Source organism: Callithrix jacchus, chromosome 9 (assembly GCF_049354715.1).
Source record: "Callithrix jacchus isolate 240 chromosome 9, calJac240_pri, whole genome shotgun sequence".
NCBI classification, from domain to species: domain Eukaryota; kingdom Metazoa; phylum Chordata; class Mammalia; order Primates; family Cebidae; genus Callithrix; species Callithrix jacchus.
In genome coordinates this window covers 85,159,394-85,181,310 of record NC_133510.1, presented here as the reverse complement: position 1 = coordinate 85,181,310, position 21,917 = coordinate 85,159,394, and the positions used below count along the sequence as shown (strand labels likewise).

The following is a 21,917-nucleotide window of genomic DNA, read 5'->3' as shown; positions in this document are numbered from 1 at the left end:
ATGCACTGGATCTAATTAAAATTCTACTCAAATGAATTCAACAACACCCACATGGTTCTCCAAAAATGCAATTGTAAGAACATGGTTTACTTGTAACACTTTCCAAGAAAACAGTATTTTTATGGGAGATTTTAGAAAAAGGTGAAGCAGAGATATACTAAATAAATGAAAACAAAAACATACAGGACAGATTGTACAAAAATTCAGTTTCTCCATAATCACAAAATATTTATCAAATTATTGTAACATTATTAATTATTTTGTGCCTTTTGTATGCTAACACATATTGAAATACTTAAAAGAAAAACAACATAAAATTTTGCTGTAAATAGCTATCACTTAAGGGAGCTTCAAATAATCTTCAAGTTACTTTTTGGTTTAAAAGACACAGACCTTTTAATTTCAACTTGACCACAAATTATGAATTAAATGATTACCTTTAATATTGTGTGATAGTTTGTAAGGTCTGAGTTTTCACTTTCCTGTTCGATTATAGCAAAATCACAATTAAAATTAAATGTTACATAATTATAGGTAGCAAAACACTATATATTTCTTGCATATATTTCTATATATATTGCTATATATTTCTTGTAAATGTATTTGTATATATTTATTATGCAACAGAATAAAGTGAAAAAAGTGTACAACTGAATTTTCCCTGTTCTCTTTCAAAGTGTTTAAAAAGATATTTTTAATCCATGAAATTCCTTCCTTCGCATTTTATTCCCCTTAGAAAGTTTCCATCATAGATAAGGACTAATTATAAATACTTTTTTATAAATTATCGAGTTTTAACATAAATGAGCTAAATCACAATTATAAATAATAAGGTTAAAATGTTATCCTTAAGTCCCTGAAAAAGGTTTACTTCTCATCTTAGGCTATATAAACAATTATACTTGAAGATGATTTATTTTAGCTAGGAAGAAAAATTTTAAAAATGCAAAAGAAGTAATTAAGTGACCTTATTTTCTGTCTTTAGTACTATTGCTGGCCAGTAATTCCAATCAAGTTAACCTTGATTTACAATGCTAATACAAAGAGCCTTGCAACTTAACTCATATTGAAAATATCTCAAAGAAAATTTACCATTAAAAATAAAGAATGTAAATAATAGGTTGATGGGTGCAGCAAATCACCATGGCATATGTATACCTATGTAAGAAACCTGCATGTTCTGCACATGAACCCCAGAACTTAAAGTATAATAATAAACAAATAAGAATGGGATAGTGAAAACATTTCTGGACTATGAATTTAGTCCTGATCCTGGTTCTTTCAGGCTATATGACTTTAGATAAGCTTTTAATCACTTAAATTTTCTTATCATTATGAGGTGCCTAGAGTAGATATTGGGAGTACAATATGTGGCTCAACTGACTCTGGCGTATAGCCTGATAAAAGATTAATATTTTAGTGATACTGAATACAAACAATAAGCATTTATAAAATATGTGTAAGGCATAAAGGATATAAATAAAACAAACCCTTGTACCCAATGCCAAACTTCAGAAATACATTACTAGTATTAAACACCTAGATTTCTATATGTGCTCCTCCTCTTCCCTACCTCATCACTCTGCCTAATAATCCACTAGCCCCTCACCACTCCCAGAGGAAACTATGACACTGAATCTTGCATTTACCATTCTTATGTTGTTCTTGCCTCTTTACCACATAATCGTACTCCTAAATTATTATTCAGTTTTGCTCTTTTCTGAATTATATAAGTGGAACCATTTATAGGAGTTTTCTGAGATTTCAGTTAAAATCATATTCTCAAGATTCAACCACATTGATGCATGTAGCTGTAATTCATACATTTTCACTGTGGTATATAAAGTACTTCACTATATACATGAGTATAATACAATTTATCCATTCTTCTATTTTTTTTATTTTTTAAATTTTTTATTGCATTTTAGGTTTTGGGGTACATGAGCAGAGCATGCAAAACAGTTGCGTAGGTATACACATGGCAGTGTGTTTTGCTTCCTTTCTCCCCTTCACCCACATTTGGCATTTCTCCCCAGGTTATCCCTCCCCACATCCCCCTCCCACTGGCCCTCCCCTTTTCCCCCCAATAGACCCCAGTGTTTAGTACTCCCCTCCCTGTGTCCATGTGTTCTCATTTTTCATCACCCGCCTATGAGTGAGAATATGCGGTGTTTCATTTTCTGTTCTTGTGTCAGTTTGCTGAGGATGATGTTCTCCAGATTCATCCATGTCCCTACAAACGACACAAACTCATCATTTCTGATTGCTGCATAATATTCCATGGTGTATATGTGCCACATTTTTCCAATCCAGTCTATTATCAATGGTCATTTGGGTTGATTCCAGGTCTTTGCTATTGTAAACAGTGCTGCGATGAACATTCGTGTACATGTGTCCTTATAGTAGAACGATTTATAGTCTTTTGTATATATACCCAGTAATGGGATTGCTGGGTCAAATGGAATTTCTATTTCTAAGGCCTTGAGGAATCGCCACACTGTCTTCCACAATGGTTGAACTAATTTACACTCCCACCAACAGTGTAAAAGTGTTCCTTTTTCTCCACATCCTCTCCAGCATCTGTTGTCTCCAGATTTTTTTTTCTTTTAAAATTGTATTTTTTATTTTTTGTTTTAAGATTCAGTTTTATTACATGAGTATATTGCATGATGCTGAGGTTTGGGCTTTTTTTTAAATTTTTTATTGGATTTTAGGTTTTGGGGTACATGAGCAGAGCATTTAAGACAGTTGCGTAGGAACACACATGGCAGTGTGCTTTTCTTTCCTTCTCCCCTTCACCCACATTTGGCATTTCTCCCCAGGCTATCCCTTCCCACCTCCCCCTCCCACTGGCCCTCCCCTTTTTCCCCCAATAGACCCCAGTGTTTAGTACTCCCCTTTCTGTGCCCATGTGTTCTCATTTTTCATCACCCGCCTATGAGTGAGAATATGCGGTGTTTCATTTTCTGTTCTTGTGTCAGTTTGGAGGATGACGTTCTCCAGATTCATCCATGTCCCTACAAACGACACAAACTCATCATTTCTGATTGCTGCATAATATTCCATGGTGTATATGTGCCACATTTTTCCAATCCAGTCTATTATCAATGGGCATTTTGGTTGATTCCAGGTCTTTGCTATTGTAAACAGTGCTGCAACGAACATTCGTGTACATGTGTCCTTATAGTAGAACGATTTATAGTCTTTTGGATATATACCCAGTAATGGGATTGTTGGGTCAAATGGAATTTCTATTTCTAAGGCCTTGAGGAATCGCCACACTGTCTTCCACAATGGTTGAACTAATTTACACTCCCACCAACAGTGTAAAAGTGTTCCTTTTTCTCCACATCCTCTCCTCCATCTGTTGTCTCCAGATTTTTTAATGATCGCCATTCTAACTGGCGTGAGATGGTATCTCAATGTGGTTTTGATTTGCATCTCTCTGATGACCAGTGACGATGAGCATTTTTTCATGATTGTTGGCCTCATATATGTCTTCTTTCGTAAAGTGTCTGTTCATATCCTTTGCCCACTTTTGAATGGGCTTGTTTGTTTTTTTCCTGTAAATCTGTTTGAGTTCTTTGTAAATTCTGGATATCAGCCCTTTGTCAGATTGGTAAACTGCAAAAATTTTTTCCCATTCTGTTGGTTGCCGATTCACTCTAGTGACTGTTTCTTTTGCTGTGCAGAAGCTGTGGAGTTTCATTAGGTCCCATTTGTCTATTTTGGCTTTTGTTGCCAATGCTTTTGGTGTTTTGGTCATGAAGTCCTAGCCTACTCCTATGTCCTGGATAGTTTTGCCTAGATTTCTTTCTAGGGTTTTTATCGTCCCAGGTTTTGTGTTTAAGTCTTTAATCCATCTGGAGTTAATTTTAGTGTAAGGTGTCAGGAAGGGGTCCAGTTTCTGCTTTCTGCACATGGCTAGCCAGTTTTCCCAACACCATTTGTTAAACAGGGAATCCTTTCCCCATTGCTTGTTTTTGTCAGGTTTATCAAAGATTGTATAGTTGTAGATATGTTGTGTTGCCCATTCTTCTATTAATGAGCTTTTTGTTTCTGGATTTTTCCTCTTATAAACATTGTTGCTATTGATCATTCATGTAAAAGTTTCTAAGAGCATGCATATAAGATTTTGGGTAATACATATACTTAGGTGTAAAACTGCTGAAACATGTATATTTATTTTCCAGTTTATTAGATAATGCTAACTTGTTTTCATTTCATTCATCCTCTGTGGGTTTTCCCTCAATTTTATTTATATATGCTCTGATCTTCATTCTTTCTTTCTTTCAAATTTTGGGTTTGCTTTTCTAGTTCCTTCATGTATACTATTAGGTCATTTATTTCAAGTTTTTCTACTTTTATGATGTAGGTGTTTACTGCTATATATTTTGCTCTTGATATTTATTTTGCTGACTCTTATAGAGTCTGCTATGTTGTCTTCATTTTCGTTTGTTTCAATAGATTTAAAAAATTTCCTCTTTAACTTCTTAACTGACCCATTGGTCATTCAGGGTCATGCTGTTTAATTTTCATGTATTTGTTCAGTTTCCAAAGGTCCTCATTATTAATTTCTAGGTTTATTCCATTGTAGTCAGAAACCATACTTGATATGATTTCTACTTTTTTGAATTGGTTGAGACTTGTTTTGTGGCCTAACATATGATCCTGGGTAATGATCCATGTGGTGACGAAAAGAATATATATGCTGCAGCAATTGGATGAAATGTCCTATAAATGTCAGTTAGGTCCAGTTGTTCTATAGTGTAGTTTAACACAAAGTTTCTTTGGTATATTTCTGTCTCCATAATCAGTACATTACTAAAAGTGAGGTGTTCAAGTCCCCTGCTATTATTGTACTGCAATCTATCTCTCCCTTTAGATCTATTAATATTTGCTTTATAAATTTTCATGCTCTGGTGCTGGGTGCATATACATTTACAATTGTTACATCCTGCTGAATTTACCTGCTTATCATTATATAATGACCCTCTTTCCCTTTTCTGGCTTGAAGTCTATTTTATGTGACATAAGTACAGTTGACCCTTAAACAACATGGGGATTAGAGGTGCTGATACCCTGTGCAGTAAAAAATATGCATGTAACTTTTGACTGCCCAAAAGCTTAACTACTAATAGTCCACTTTTGACTGGAAGCTTTACCAGTATCATAGTCAATTAAAACATATTGTATTTCACAGAAAGTACAAGTTTTTCACACTTGCTATTATAGCTGCAGCAAACAAGTTAGAAATTTCCTTTTCTCTTTTTATAGTAGTCCTTATGCTGGATTCATTTATCTTGAAATGCTGGGCAATCACAGCTGCAGACTTCAATCTATAGTACATATCAAGTAATTCAACTTTTTCTTGTAATGTCATGACTTTTCTCTGCCTATCAGGAACACTTCCAGCATCACTAGTGGCATTCACTATGCATATCATGGTGTTGTTATTCAAGGTTTATGGTACTGCTCTAAAGACAACGAAAAATACATGAGAACTGTGAGAGATCACTTTTTATTGTGATACACAATCCACTGGAGAAACAAATTGCTCACACTGAGATTTGCAACACGCAGTGTTTTAAACAAATACAACACTTGAGTTCACGGCAATGCCAATAAAAGGTGGCTATAAAATTATTATATTATATATTATAGCTAATTTAATGTGGTTATGATTTAATACTTCATATTTACATTAGTTTACATTTCTCTTTACTGTGAATAGTGGCATGTATGGTCTGTGTTTGTCTGTATAAGTTTTTACATAAATTTTGACTTTTATTATAGATTTGCATATATTTTATGGTAGTAAATCAGAAACGTGTATGTATTTTTTATGCATTCAAGATATACCTCATTTTCTTAATTTTTTAAAATATTTTTAGGCTACATGGTTTGTATGCAAGTTTATTTAATTGTCACAAATCTCTTAAAAAAACTGCATGTAAGTGGACCTGCACTGGGTTTTTGCTTTTCTAGTTCTTGAGGTATACTATTTGGTCATTTATCACGTTTTTCTACTTTTCTTTATGTAGGTGTTTATTGCTATATATTTTGCTCTTAATAATTCTTTGGCTGAATTCTATAGAGTCTGGTATGTTCAAATCTGTATTATTCAAGGGTACCTATAGCAATACCTGTTCTTCTTTGGTTTCCATTTGAATGAAATATCTTTCTTCCTTCTCTGTACTTTTGGTCTATGTGTGCTGTCTTTATAGGTGCAGTGAGCTTCCTGTAGGTGGCATATAATAATAGTTGGGTCTTGTTTTTTTGATCGATTTAGCTCTCTGTATCTTTTAATAATTTTGTCCATTTACTTTCAACATTATTACTGTTAGGTAAGGATTTACTACTGCCATTTTGTTACTATGAAAAAGCTAAAAAAAACCTCTATACTTTTAACTCCATCACCCCTACATTTTGACTTTTTGATGCCTATTTTTTATGCCTATCTCAAACGTTATGATTATTATTTTTTATGTCTTTTTGTCTTTATACTAGAGATATGAGTCGCATGCATACCACATTTACAGTATTGAGTCTTCTAAATTTTTGTCTGTGCACTTACTTTTACCAATGAGTTTTATACCTTGAGCTGATTTTGCTGCACGTTAGCATCCTTTTCTTTCAGATTGAAGAACTCTCTTTAGCATTTCTTATAAAATACCTCTGGTGGTAATACATTTATTCAGCTTCTGTTTATCTGGGAAAGTATCTCCCTTTATATCTGAACCACAGCTTTGCTGGTCACCATTATTATTAGTTGACAGTTTCTTCAGCACTATGAATGTCCTCCCACTCCCTCCTGGCCTGAATTTTCTACTGAGAACTCTGTTGCCAGATGAATTAGAGCTGCTTTTCTCTCGCTGTTTTTTTGATCCTTGCTTTGTCTTTTACCTTTGAGATTTTGATTATTAAATGTCTTAGAGTAGCATTGTTTGAGTTGAGTTCAAAAGTCTTTGGCCTTCCTATATCAGAGTATTTGTATAATTTCCTGAGTTTTAAGTTTTCTGTATTATTTCTTTGAATAAGCTCTCTATCCTTTTCTCTTTTACAAATCTCTTGTGAAGTCTGCTATAAACTGAATATTTGAGCCTTCCAAACCTCATGTTGAAATGTGAACCCCAATGTTGGAGGTGGGGCCTGGTGGGAAAAGTTTAGGTCACAGGGGCAGATCTTTTGTTAATAAGTTATTGCCCTCCCAGTTTGGGGGACAGTGAGTGAGTTCTTGCTCTATTAGTTTCCACAAGACCTGGTTGTTAAAAAGAGAGTGACACCTCCCCTCTCTTTTGCTTCCTCTCTTGCCATGTGATTTCTGCATATGCTGTCTACACTTTGCCTTTATTCATCAGTGAAAGCAGCTGAGGCCCTGCTCTCCAGAAGCCAAGGAAATATTGGAACCATTCTTCTGTATAGTCTGCATAACTGTGAGCCAAATAAGCCTATTTTCTTTATATATTACTCAGCCTTCGTTATTCTTTTATAGTAACATAGAAATGAACTAAGATAAAGGCCATGACTTAAATTTACTCTTTTGAGGTTATTTTTCTATATTTTCTAGGCATACTTCATTCTTTTGTTTTTTGCCTCTGACAGTGTGTTTTCAAATAGGCTGTAGGCTACTTTCTTTCAGCACTTTGAAGATATCACTGACTTCCGGCTTCCACTGTTTATGCCGAGAATTCAGCTGTTAGACTAATTTAGTTCCTTTGGGGGTAATCTGCTTTCCTCCTTCACTCCTCTCACCTCTGGCTGCGTTAAGATTTTTCCCTTTATTTTCAGCAATTTTACTTTTATGTGTCTAGAACTTGTTTTCTTTTTACTTCAGCATAACATTTATGTACCTCCCAAATCTGAAGATTGATATCTTTTTGTCCGGATTGGAAAACTCTTAATATTGCTATTGCCCTATCCACTGTCTCATCTTCTTCTCAGACTGCAGTTAACACATACATGAAACCTATTCCCTGTATTCCACATAGCTGTCAGTCTTTATTTTCTACTCTCTATGTTTCCATTTTTTAATGCATCATTATAGATATTTTCTTCCGACCTGTCTTATAGTTCATTAATTATTTCTTTAGCTGTGTCTAAAATGCTGTTAAGACTATGCATTGATTTCTTGATTTTAGTCATTTTATTGTTCAGTTCTAGAATTTTCACTTGAATTTTTTTAATGTTTTGGCTCTCTGACAAAAATATTTTATTTCAATAAGCATATTATACATAGTTTTTAAATTAAGCTTTTAATTTTAAGAGAATCATAAAATCACATGCAGTTGTAGGACAGAATAAGGATTGGTGTACTCTTCATTTAGTTTTCTACAATGTTTCAGAATGGTAATATTCAGGATACTGATTTGGATGCAGCCAAGATACAGAACACCTCTATCACCAGAAGAATCCCTCATGTTGCTGTTTTACAGCCATATCCACTTCCTGGCTAGCCTACCCTCTTTTCCTACCTCAGCAACCACTAATATCTTGCCATTCTATAATTTCATCATTTCAAGAATGTACATAAATAGAATCAAAAAGTACATAAACTTTTGGTATTGGCTTTTATTCATTCAGTATAAATCTCTGGAAATTCACTCAGGTTGTTGTGTGTATCCACAATACTCTTTGTTTTATGCTTAGTGTTTCATGGTACGGATTATGATAGTTTGCTTAAATACTCACTCACTGAAGGACGTCTGGGTTGTTTTCAGTTTGGGCAACCAGGAATAAAGCTGCTATAAACATTTGTCTACAAGTTTTTGTGTAAAGATAAGTCAGCCTTTATTGATACCTAAAGGACTTTGTTATTGCTGGGACTTCCGGATTCCCATGTGATCTCCACTGACACCATGATAGGGGTTACCTTGTTACTGCTGAGTGATGGTGAAATTCCTGATTCTCTACTAGGCCTTCCTTGATACAAACCACCCTAGTGGGGAGAAAAAGGGATGTCATAGTACAGCTGGGTGGGTAGGGAGTACAGGCTTCTCACATGGTCTCTATGACACTGTGGTAGTGGTACTGGGTTATTTGTTATTACAGTTGGATAAAAGTCCTAGTTTCCTACTCAGCCTTCTCTAGTACTACTCCACAAAGGGGTTATAAGGAAGTTTCATTACAGCCCGGCAAGGATGAAAGTGTAGGTTTTTTATGTGGCCTTTGTTGGCATAGGTGAGAGTGGAGCTACAGGTTTTTCTGTTTTTATTTTGCTATAGTATGGCAATTATGCATAAAAGTTTTTCTAGGCCTGCCCACTTCCTGGTCTTTCAGTTTTCATTTGAAATTTCTTTTTTTCTCTGCCTATTGGTGGTTTTGGATTACCACCTTTTCCAACTCCAATCTTGGGCTACATGAAGCAAAACAAACAAACAAACAAACAAAAAAAAAAACCTGGGGAACTCATACTGTGTTGTTCCTTAAGTCCAGAAATCCCTAGCCAGTCTTCCCTATTCTCTCTACTTTTTGTCTTCTTGTATTCACTTCATATATAATGTTCAGGGATTTAGTTGTACTTAGCAGCACAAATAGAGAAAAGTACATCTATTCAATATTTCCAGAGTTGAAGTCTCTCAAGTATAGTTATTTTAAGCCTTTTTCTGGCTTTCTTAAAGGTACATTTCTGTTGACTGCAGTTTATCTTGGATTTTGGTCATGTTGTCTTGTTTCATCACATAGCTGATTATCCTGGATTGGTTTTGTAAGGTACTATACATATAAAACATTAATGATAGTTTGAGGCTTAGATTTATATTATTTTGTCCAGAGGGAATTTATTTCTTGTATCCAGCTAGCAGAAGCAATAATCTGAAATACTTTAATCACAGCTTGAGATAATTCAAAATGGGGCTTTAGTCATTTTAGGACTGTTCTATTTGTAGTTCACTCTTACTCTTACAGTATGAACCTTTAGGGACCTAATTCAATGTATGAGTGGTTTACCTGGACTGCTCCTGAGTCCTCACCAGACCATGAACTCTAACTTTTGTTTCACTAGAACTGTCTTTCTATTGAAAGCTGTGCTCACCCTTTCTGTTGACAGGTGGACAGTTGCCTATTCCAGAACTGACAGATGCTTCTGGGGAAAGTGCAGCCATAAGAGCTGGACTTGCTTCTCTTGAAATCCCATTTCCTCCTAGATTTTCATCCTAGAATTCTTCGCCTCTTCAGTAGGTCTCTGATGCTCTCAAACCAATTAAAAACAAATTTAAACACACATGCACACCCATATGCATGTGCACAGACCTCTGCAGCATTTTTTAGTTTCTCAGAAGTGAAGTTAGTCCTAATTATTTAGTGTGTTATTGAAATCAGGCTTCAATCATTCTGTTTGGTTTTTATATAAGCCATCCTGACTAGAACATAAATTGCTCCTGTGTGGAAACCATTACCTATGCATCCAGAATCCCCAGAACCTAACATGTTGTCTATCACACAATAAGTAATTGCTGTATTAAAAAAATAACACATACAAATCTTGATAACTAATTAGAATATGTGGTTTGATGATAAAAGTAGAATCATTTATCATTTCTAGACTTCTAATGTTCGATAATGGTCACGCCATTTCCAGAAATAACATCAAGAGAAAGAAGAATAGAACTGGTGGGAAGAGAACATTTGTTCTAGATGTAGCTGACTGATATATTTGTGAGGTACTTAAGTAAAGTTATTCAGATGAAAATGAGAAAGTGAATGAGGACTTCTAAAAAGGTGAGAACTAACTACATACCTCAAGAGTCATTTGTGGTAAGGATCCTAAAAGAAAGAGAAAATATAAAGAGACAGGAGCTGAATAGAAGACATGAAAGAATGGCTAGATATACCTAGGAGATGGAATAATAATTAAGACACTGTAAAAAAAAACAGATGAGTGTTCAGGGTAGAAAAATGAAAGCCAGAGAATACAGAAAAATGGAAGATAATGAGAAAGAGATTTTAGAGGAAAAACAATGACCAACAATGTCAAGTGTGGCAGAAAGGTCAATGAGGCTCAGGAATAAAAGTCTTATAAAAATACCAGCTATCTTCTGAGTACTAATGGAAGGCAGGAATGTGGAGGGTTGGAAAGTGTTGAGTTTTTAAGTGAGAAATAAGGTTTAGAAAAGGATATAAACAAATTTAATAAGTTAAAAGAAAAATAATAACGAACAGATTTGAGGTCTTTAAAGGAGGCAGGTAGTACTGATTTGAGGTCTTTAAAGAAGGCGGGTAGTAAATATTTGAGTGGACATGAATTTGCACAATTTTATGGCTTTTTTCAACAAGGTTAGCACCTTGGGGTAAATATAAGAGAAGGAGGACATGAAAAATTCAGTTTTATAGACTTTGAAGAATAAAAAAGGAAATGGTGACTAAGATACAGATTTGGGAGTTATCGACATAGAAATGATAGTTGAAAATAGGCTATGTAGGTACTTGTATGCAATAACTTCTATCAGTAAAAAGTGGATTTTTTTTTTTTACAGAGAAATAACAGCTAACCTAAAAATCCCTTTTATATCTTTTAATAAATTGTAGATTGATTTTTGAGAACCTGAAAATTGCCTTATTTTAATTTGTAGAATAATCCTATAATACCAAATAATAATTTGAATCCTACAGTTGTAATTAGCAAGAGAACATTCATAAAACCTGCCAGAATTACAAATGTATGCTTGAATACAACAGTTGTTGAACCAATATTATGAAAAATTCTCCTACCCCTTACTTCTATGTATATATAGTACATTATTTGGGGGGGGAACAGGAACAAAACAAAACATATGCAGAGATAGTATTCTACCAGCAGAGACCTGAAGGGCTATAAGAGTTGTTCATGATCAATATCTGTTCTAGTTAGAGTTAAGTGCTTATGCCTTACTGGATGTGAAATATTCTAATTCTTCCTCATATAGTATCATCACTGAACTACTTAATATAACATTTTAATACTTCAAAAATTCTAAAGCATATTTTGCATACATTGTCATTACAATGAGCCTTCAGGACAAGAAGGAATCATTAGAGCTCCCCCTTTATTGATAATTAACCTAAGATACAATTGTTGTGAACTTGTTATTGACATTATGCTCAAAGTTTCTTATACTAATAACAGTGACTCTGCATAAATTCACCCGAAGACTAAAAGTCAGTTTACTTACAATATAACATAGTTATTCTTATTAAAATAAAATCCTCATACCATTTGGTGATGCCATAACAATCTTTAATAATATCCTGAAGAACAGCACGATAGAAGAGTGATTCAGTAGGCAGCTGAAAAAAACGCAGACATATATAAGATCAAGAAACAAATAAAAAACAGAAATAAAATAAATGCCAGAATGTTAGAACCATTAGTGAATGTCAGAAACCCGACTTTGTTGCTAAACACAGAGGATGACTTTATAATTTTTCTATTTCAAGTAAAAGTGTTACCTTAGGCTAATTTTTGTGAAAGTTAATTCTAAAAAAAAAAGAAAAAAAAAAAAGAAGGAACCATAAAAGAAACAGCAGTGAATAAGAAATAAAAGTTATAATCAATGAACAATAAGTTAATGTCCAAATGGAGCCCTTATCAGTTAAAAATGAAAAATACTTTCAAGACCAGCCAAGTCAGCTCTGGAGCATTTAAGAATCAGGAAGGATATGTGTGAAAAAAAAGAGAATGTAGATCTGTCTTAATGGAGGTGGAATAAAGATAATAACAGCTAGGAGTCACACCAAGAAAGAAAGATCCTACCCTAAGTAAAGAAATATAAAGATATGTCCGAGGTCTGAAAGACAGCATTGGCTATCACAAAGTTGAAAAGTAGAGCCTGGGAAAGAACACAGGATAAGAGACTGCACTCTCAGCAATGCTTCACTTCTTGCAGAGATATGAGAGATGTCCTATAAAGGTTCAAATGTTTTTGAATGGAAAGGAACAGCTGAAGAGAAGGGTTCCAATGAAGTATAATTATTTCAAAGGAGCAGAAGGTAAAATATTGCTATTTATAAAGAGCACTTCACTGCAGCAATACAAGTGCTCAATCTAAGAAACTACAAAAGTCACCAAAACCCTAACCACATCCCGACAGATCTTGATATTGACAGTATGGAACATCAAACATAAAATAATGTCAGCAGCAATAACCCAGCTTGCAGGCAGTTTTCTTTTAATAAGTAGAAACAGAAGTAGGTCAACAGTACTGAATGTTTTTAAGAAGTCAAACAAGGTAAAACTCAAAACTGTCCAATGACTGGTAAAGTTTTAAAGATATAATTCAGTGGAATGTGTATATCCATGGAGTTATCCTTTTGTGACATTTATTATCCTTTGGAGTCCAAAACTGTTATTTTCACATGTTTTCAACTAGAATAAATATGTTTGAATACAGATGGAGCTCATAGCAAAATAAAGTTTTCATGCTCCGGCAGAAAAGTTACTCTACTGCCCCTCTCCCTCATTTAACATTAACTTCCCATTCTGTGCTGCTGAGACTACAGCTTGGGAGCTGAGGGTCATTTTTTTACATCTTCCCCTGATGGCATTGCCCTCTGAAGTCAACAGAGAACATCAGACTTGTAGACTCGTAGAGCATTGTGAAAGAATACAGGTTCTACCGCTGGAAAGTGGTGTAACAAATATCACAGTCCCCAAATAACTGCTAAAATAATTCACTGTAGGTAGACTCATACATATGCTTGAGCACCCACACTAAAACCTGTAACATTTGAAAAGCACAATTCTTATATCAAATCTCTTTCTCGCCAGGCATGGTGCCTGTAATCCCAGCAGTTTGGGGGGCCAAGGCAGGTGGATCACCTGAGGTCAGGAGTTCAAGACCAGCCTGCTAACATGGAGAAACCCTGTCTCTACTAAAAATACAAAAATTAGCTGGGTGTGGTGGTGGGCACCTGTAATCCCAGCTACTCAGGAGGCTGAGGCAGGGAGAATCATTTGAACCCGGGAGACGGAGGTTGCAGTGAGCCACGATTTTGCCACTGCACTCCAACATGGACAACAGAGCGAGACTGTCTCAATCAATCAATCAATCAAATCTCTTTTCAAAGTTGTCACAAATGCCTTCACTTGAGACAAAAACTATTGATTTCAAAGTTTTCCTTTCCTTACAAATTACACCAAGACATTTCATTTAGAATTTCTTAATCTCTGGATATATTTTCCATTTGAGATTTTCTCATCTTGAGTAACTCTTTTCTACAGCACCAAAATCTCTACCTTATCATCTGTCCCCCATTACCTTAAAAATCCTTTCATTTATCTCATAATATATTTTCATATATTAACACCTATTCTTATAAAATTTTATTGAAATTCAAAGCCACTTTGGAAAATCTACTCTTGCATGAATTGAAATATAAGTACTATAAATGGCTTAAAATGTTCTTAACTTTTTGTTTGACTAGCTATAATAGATAAGTTTAATTTTATATGAAACACCTAAAAGTAGTTTAAAACTCTTCTTTCTCATGCCTTTGAACAAATTACATTAAATGGTATCAAGATTTAGAAATAAAGTTACATTGTTATTAAAATGATTGTAAAATACAACCAAAAAGAACAAAAAGTGCATTTTAAACAAGAGAACATAAAAACATGGAATGCACACACACAAAAATACAGCAGAACAGAGTAAGTCATCATTCCCAAGTTACTCTGAGTAAATAAGAGCTTTACAGATGTTTCCTAAGAGAAAGGGAAGAGGTTATAAAATGCCTTCAAATGTGCATTCCTGGAATAACTAGGACCATCTATCCTGGTAAATACAGATACGTAAGTGGGAAGGGAATCAGTATCTCCTGAACAGTCTGTGCCTGACTATTTCAAGAATAAACTGGACATGGCTCAGAGTTTATTTCACTTAAGTGATAGATTAACTTACACTTTAATGCATTCTTGAAATGAGGGAGAACACAAACTGTACACCCTTAAAGCATGTGTATCAGACATGCATTTTACAGGTCTAGTGGAAAGAGCACTAAGTTGGAAGTCAAGGCTCTGCAATTAATTAAGGGAACTAGAACACACTATTAAACTTTTGCTACATATAATTCTCATGTAGGTTTAGGATAATACCCAACTGACGAGTGTAAGTATGAGCAAACACTTGTAAAACTAAGAAACACCACAGTAATGCATTGGAGTATGATGATAAAAGCTCTTTCTTTTTTCCTAGACCTCTAGAAAACCATTAAGTTAATATGTAGTATAGTAGTTAAGAGCTTGAACTCCATACTCAGATTCAAGTCTCAGTCTTTGTTACCTTACAGTCTCTCATGTGTATAATGGGATAATAAGAGTACATACTATATGGTGCTATGTATTTACTACCTCAGTTGATGAGAAAATTTTCTAAACAGTATTTTAAACAGTACTTTTAAGCTCTGTGTCAAATTTAGCTATTATTTTCATGATCATAATTATTAATTATCTGTAACAGCAACAACAGTTGACATTTATTGAGCATTTACTATATGCTAGATATTGTTTTAAGCATTTTACATTTTTCATTCACTTAATCCTCACAACCCTATAGAAAGGTATTATTATTACTCCTATTTTTTTTTCTATTTTACAGATAAAGAAATTAAGCTACAGAGAAATTACAACATGTGTCCAAGGTCATTAACTAGTAAGTGATAAAGACATGATGCAAACCAGCAGTTTGTAACTAAAGTCCCACACACCTAAAGTCCCCCAACTCAAATGATAGGCTCTAATGCTAATGCCTTCAAAAGAACCAGATTTTATCAATTTTAAGATAGACAAAGTGACTATACCAAAAAGAAAACTACACACAAAATGCTTATCAAAGTTCCTGATCCAGAGTAATCACTCAGTAAAAAATTGTTATTAAAATTATTTTTAAAATTATACTTTACACAATTCAAATTGACATATTAATGTTCCCTGAACAAAAGCAAAAGAAAGATTTCTAAACATTAGGTTAAATTTAAAAATTTTATGAAAGGGTTAAAAAAACTGTTAAAAAATTCTTAATGTTTCCTGAACACAAGGTAAACAATAAGACAATTACATGGATATTTTGAGGATTATATTTAACTTTTATTTCTAAGTGCAAACCCATTTGGCTCTGCAGATAATGGCTAATCAAGTCAGTAAAGAAGAAAGTTATCAAGCAATCAACTGAAGTATGTGTACTGGACTGTAGTTAAAATAGTGTACTGAATAATATAGATTATTTTTGCTTGAACTAGGCAGATAAAAACCTAATTGTCAACAACAGCATTCTTTAAAAATATTTATGATTTAGTCTAATATGAAGAAATGAGAAGTTAGTATAACAGCATAATGCAGAAATTTTCCTGAAAGAACAAAATTTCTGAAAAGTTCATTTTGCTTTTAAAGTAAACTTACAGAACATACGCAAATTTGAATATGCATCTGGGACAAGATATTTATTAAATTCCATTAGATTTTAAGTTCATCAGCAGGTCAAGTATGAAGAGTACTTGAGAGAAAAATTAGAGTGTTCATCAGTTAAACACTCTTACTTACCCCTTGGCCAACTGCAACCCGCTCCAATGCCTTAAAGGGAAAACAAAAAAACAGACTGCTGATATATTGAGTCTTATCTTCTAAGGTTTATAAACACACTGTATAAGAGTTTGTAAAACTGACATTTAGAAAGATTAATTATGTGATAACATGTAAGTTTATGCACTTAACAGTGTTAGTATCATTAAAGAATGTTCACTAGTATGCTTGTGTAATTTAGAGCTATTTTATAATGGATGTGTGTCATATACACAAACACATATCCTTGAATGTCAATTCTAATCATACACAGTCCTTGAATTTCAGAAGAAATTAGGAAACAGGAAAGCAAGGAAATGACACATTCTTGGCTCATTTTTAGTGCAGCTAAAACAACCAAATAAATCCAAAATTATTATTATGCACATATACAGACATAGATGTACTTATATATTTTAACATATTTTCTTATAATTTTAATAAACATATGATTTCATATTTTAGTAAACAAAGTAACCTAGACTACAATCAAAAACCTATTTTAGAAAACTATATGTATTTTTGGTCTGTGTGATCAAAAATTCAAATCAAATTCACATATGATCAAGTGCCAGGTAAAGAGAAAGTAACATGTATTGTTACAATTTCATATATACTAGTTTTCACATTTGTATTTATTTAAAATTCAAAACATATTTTTACAAAATATTTCCTAACATTTCTAATAAATACTCATAATTCAAAACATATGAAAGATTTGTCATAATTTAAATAAGGAACAGACTTCTGAAACTGAGTTTTTAGACATAATTCTACATATATATAATTTTTAAACTAAATTTGATTTTTAAAATTTAAAATTTAATCTAAAAATTTTAAATTAGAAAATATTTCAAACACAGAAAAGTAATACTTGTATAAGAGATGTGCATATACTTGCTACTCAAATTTAAAATACCCATATTTGCTTCAGGTCTTTAGATTTTTATAAATGAAACTGTTTATTCATAGCTAAATCAAACACTTTTAAAATGAAAAGATAATTTACAGATTATCTTTTTATAAGAGCAATTTTTGCAGATACACAAGATCACTGACAAGTAACTTTCCTCAAGTTGCATAGCTAGTTAGCAAAAAACTGAACAACTAAAAACTTGTTATTTGAATCCTGCTTTATTCTCATGTCCTCACACCATGTAGAGTTGGTAGGAAAAAGAATTCACTGCATGAAAACTGGCTTCACAGAAATGGTTTGAAGAAAAAAAATGTAATTTTCCCATTTACTTGAAGGATACCTTCACTGAACATCTAGAGTCAAGTAGAATGTTATGAATACAGTAGACAGCTATTACACAATTTTCATATTATGTTAAACAGCAACAGGTTCAGAACACATTTCGCACTGAAGATAATAAGGAATTTTCATTGAGGGTATTCCTTGTGCCAATTTCAGATTAAATTTTTGTTATAAATTTTCTTAAAAGCTGAACTGAATTAAAAAAAAAAAAAGAGTCTTTAAAAAGGTGATTTGGTGTTAATAAAAATATCATATAGCCCAGGACTGCTTTTGGTATGTGTTACTGATGAGTTTAATTTAGAAACAGAAATAAGAAATTTTTATTACATAATAAGAGATAATCAGGTAGGTGGTACAAAGTGTTTTGCAAACATTAATACTGTTCTTGAACACTGACAAAGAGGATAAAGAAATCATACTAAGTATTCATTTCATACTAGTCTGGAATAATTTAGAAGTTTTATCAGGCTTAAGGTATGCTAATGAGATTGCTCAAATTTAATTAATATTTTGTGTCTGGTTAGTATCCATAACTGTTTATTTGAAAGCATTCCCCAGAAAAGTATCTTTAAAAAAAAAAAAAAGATATTACCAAGAAATTGCCAAAACAATTTCTCTGAGTCCTGTTTAAGCTTTGAATATTTGTAAAAAATGTCAGTTATGAAGCAAAAGGTAATAAAATAAGATATATTAAAAAATTTGTTCTTACACTTTCCAGCATTACTTTGGAATCGAAAAAATAAGTCAAGGGGGACATGGGTTGAGATGGAGCTAAGGAGTAGGGCATTCCATGGGCAGCTGACATTGGTCAGGACTAGCATGGTCTGCTAATTCTATATTTACAGAATTTATTTTCCAAAGTCTTCTTTTTGGTTCTTTGAATGCTTAATAGAAATCATTATTTTTTTATGGATACAATATATTATTTTGACTTTCTAAGGGATATTACACAGTTCTTTCCTTTTAGATCATCTACATTTCTTCCCAGTTGTTTTTTTTTTCCTTCTTTAAAATCTAATCTCTCTTTTTTTGTTGGACTTGCCTTAGATATCTATTGACTCTTGGCTTTCAGTTAGTAATTAAAATGAGGATGACATAAATCGGATTAGAAGTATTTTGCTTACGAGTGAAGACTGTTGGTTGTGGGTCTCACCACAAAGGGATAGATCTATCTTGTTACACTGTAAGTCCGTGATGCCAATATCTTGAGGTCTTTTCTCTGAGGCTAGTTAGATTCGCTTTAAAAAGACTTTCAATTTATTACTTCAAGGGTATAACACTAGCTACAGCATTTTGATGCTCAAGTTATCACAAGAAGAACCTGTCATTCTAACAAGACCTTGAACAAGTACCATTTACTAGAGAGTGAGAGAACAAGACAAATTTCAGAAAAGTAGTTTAAATGGGGCTACAAAAGGAAACTAGTATGTTAGCATAAATACATTTCTAAGATAATTCTAGTAAATATAACTTAGAACACTGGCACACTATTTCTTACATTGCTATGTAACAAAAGCATAGAAATAATGGACTCTAAAAGAATAAGTTTACTTTGCAGTTGGACATTAAACATATTATTTAATCAACTGTATTTTATTTTTTATTTTCTTAAAATTTTTATTGTATAAATTTAAACTGTACAATGTGATTTTTAATACATAGATAGATAGATAGATAGATAGATGGATGGTTCCCAACTTTCAACTTTGTGATAGTGCAAAAGTGATATGCATTCAGTAGATACTAAACTCTGACCACTCATACAACCATTCCATTTTTCACTTTTTATATAGTTTTCAATAAATTGCATAAGATATTCAATACTTCATTATAAAACGTGCTTTGTGTTAGATGATTTTGCCCAACTGTAGGTTAATGTAAGTGTTCTGACCATGTTTAAAGTAGTCTAAGTTAAGCTCTGATATTGGTAAGTTATGTGTATTAAGTGCATTTTTGTGTCAAGATAGTTTCAATGTATGAAGAGTTTACTAAGATATAACCCAATCATAAGCTGAGAAGCATCTGTATCTAGATAGATATGTTATTAACAACATATCCACCATCTTACATAATTACCTTTTGTGTGTATGTGCAGTAAGAGCACCTAAAATCTACTCGTACATTTCCATTATATAATACAATATTAACTATAGTCCTTACGTTGTACTTTAGATCTCTAAATTTATTAATCCTACATAGCTACAGTATTTTAAATTTCTGAAAACACAAAAATCACTTACATTATTGGAATCATTTCTTTGTAAAGTGACATAGTGCCATGAACAGAGAACATTATGGGCCAGACTGTTTTAGATCTGAGGGCACTAGTCAAATGCAGCATAATAAATGCTTCATTTAATTAGATAGTTACTTCATCTCCCAGTTAGCTTAATATTTTTCCCATCTATAAAGATTTAGGAAACAAAATGATCTGCTATAAAGAAACACAAACCACGGAGCTTTACATTATTTTTATAGAATAATTAGATTATATATAACTTTTGTTATGACACTGCATGTAGAGTGGATATTGTTTAAAGGGCAAGCCATTTTTTTCTTATAATTTCCAATGCACAAAAGCATTAATGAGGCTGTTCTGCAAACTTTGGCATTGAATATATAATACTAGCCCAAAATAATAAATTCTGCAACATCTGGATAAAGCTGTTATTCCAGGAAAAAATATAACCATACCAAACATGCTGACATTCTGGCATTACGACCACAGCACCATCTCTCTTCCTTTAAATAGCGGCACATTGGAAATCCCCACTTTTCCTGAGTACATTCTGCAGATGCAGGAAAAATATGAATTATTTAAATAAAATTCTTCCATTTTCAGTTAAGATAAATAATCTACTGAGAAAGCAAATCAGTCGCTGAGAAAGTTAAACAGTAGTTAAACATGGAAATGGTGATGTTTAACAGTTCATTCCAGTTTGTTAATTGAAAGCATACTAATGTTATGAAAATGGTATTTGCTCAACACAGCTGCTTTGTGTTTAAGTTCCAAGTCTGGTACCAACCAATTTGCCAAAACAATTTCTCTAAGATTTAGCAATTTAAAATGCAAATACTCTTGATATTCAGTTAACTATAAGAGACAAGCAATGAAATACTGAAAATTTATTGCCAACCTGACTTTTTTTTAAAAAGTGACTTACATTGACATTTGGCAATTTATTATAGAACAATATGAATTCATTCCTAACAATGTTGAAGCATCAGAATTTTTTTGGCCACTATGTTCCCATTTCAGAAAAAGAACAGCTGTACAGGCTATTTTTTCATTATATTAAGAGACTGTAATATTTTCAACTATGACCCAGTTTGGCTCAATTGCACCTATATTTTACAATAAGAACAACATTCAATGTTCATTACTTAATCACATATCTACTGCCTAACTTACACAGTTACACATGCAATGCGGTGATGTTCAAATTCCTGATGTAGAACTATTAGTTCCATAGGGTTTTTGAAAAGGAAAAGAAAGCAATTTCAATTTTAAATTAAAGCCTGTAAATTTTTATCTTTTTTTTAAAAGTGACAAGTAAAAGAAAGTTGAGATAAACATAAATACAAATTTCTGTTATATCATAAAAGGTAAAATAAAATAAAAACAAAAAAACTGCTTTATAAGAAAATGCAATTGGGATAGATTCAACTAAATAAATGTTTGTACCAGACAATAAATGTCTGAACAGATAAATTTTGATTAAAACAGAACAAGTTTAAATTTTACAATCACAGCCTGAAAAAAAGGTTTCTTTCAGGTATTAAATTAAAATTTATAATAGACCCTACTGAAAATCAGATGGAAGATACGGACCATTCCCCCCCCCCAGGAATATAAATAATAATACAAATACACAACTCAACAGCAAAACAATTCAATAATGCAATTAAAATATAGCCAAAGGATCTGAATAGACATTTCTGAAAAGATGGCATACAAATGGCCAACAGCTATATGAAAAAATGCTGAATATCACTAATGATCAGGGAAATGCAAATCATATAGCCATATGAAAAACAATATGGAGGTTTCTCAAAAAAAAAAAAAAAAGAAACAAAAACAAAAACAGAACTACCATACATACAATCCAGAAATCCCATTACTGAATA

General features: G+C 32.9%; 1 protein-coding gene across 3 annotated transcripts in view; it reads right to left on the bottom strand.

Moving 5' to 3' along the window:
* METTL25 (methyltransferase like 25) overlaps nucleotides 1-21,917 on the bottom strand; it is a 123,206-nt gene that overhangs the window by 32,543 nt on the left and 68,746 nt on the right. For all 3 annotated transcript variants that reach the window (XM_078338070.1, XM_002752802.5, XM_009004310.5), the window contains exons 6-8: nucleotides 20,484-20,578; nucleotides 16,514-16,543; nucleotides 12,191-12,264 (exon numbers count right to left, since the gene is read on the bottom strand). In XM_078338070.1, coding sequence (XP_078194196.1) covers nucleotides 12,191-12,264; nucleotides 16,514-16,543; nucleotides 20,484-20,578 — 199 coding nt within the window. The remainder of the gene's footprint in view (nucleotides 1-12,190; nucleotides 12,265-16,513; nucleotides 16,544-20,483; nucleotides 20,579-21,917) is intronic.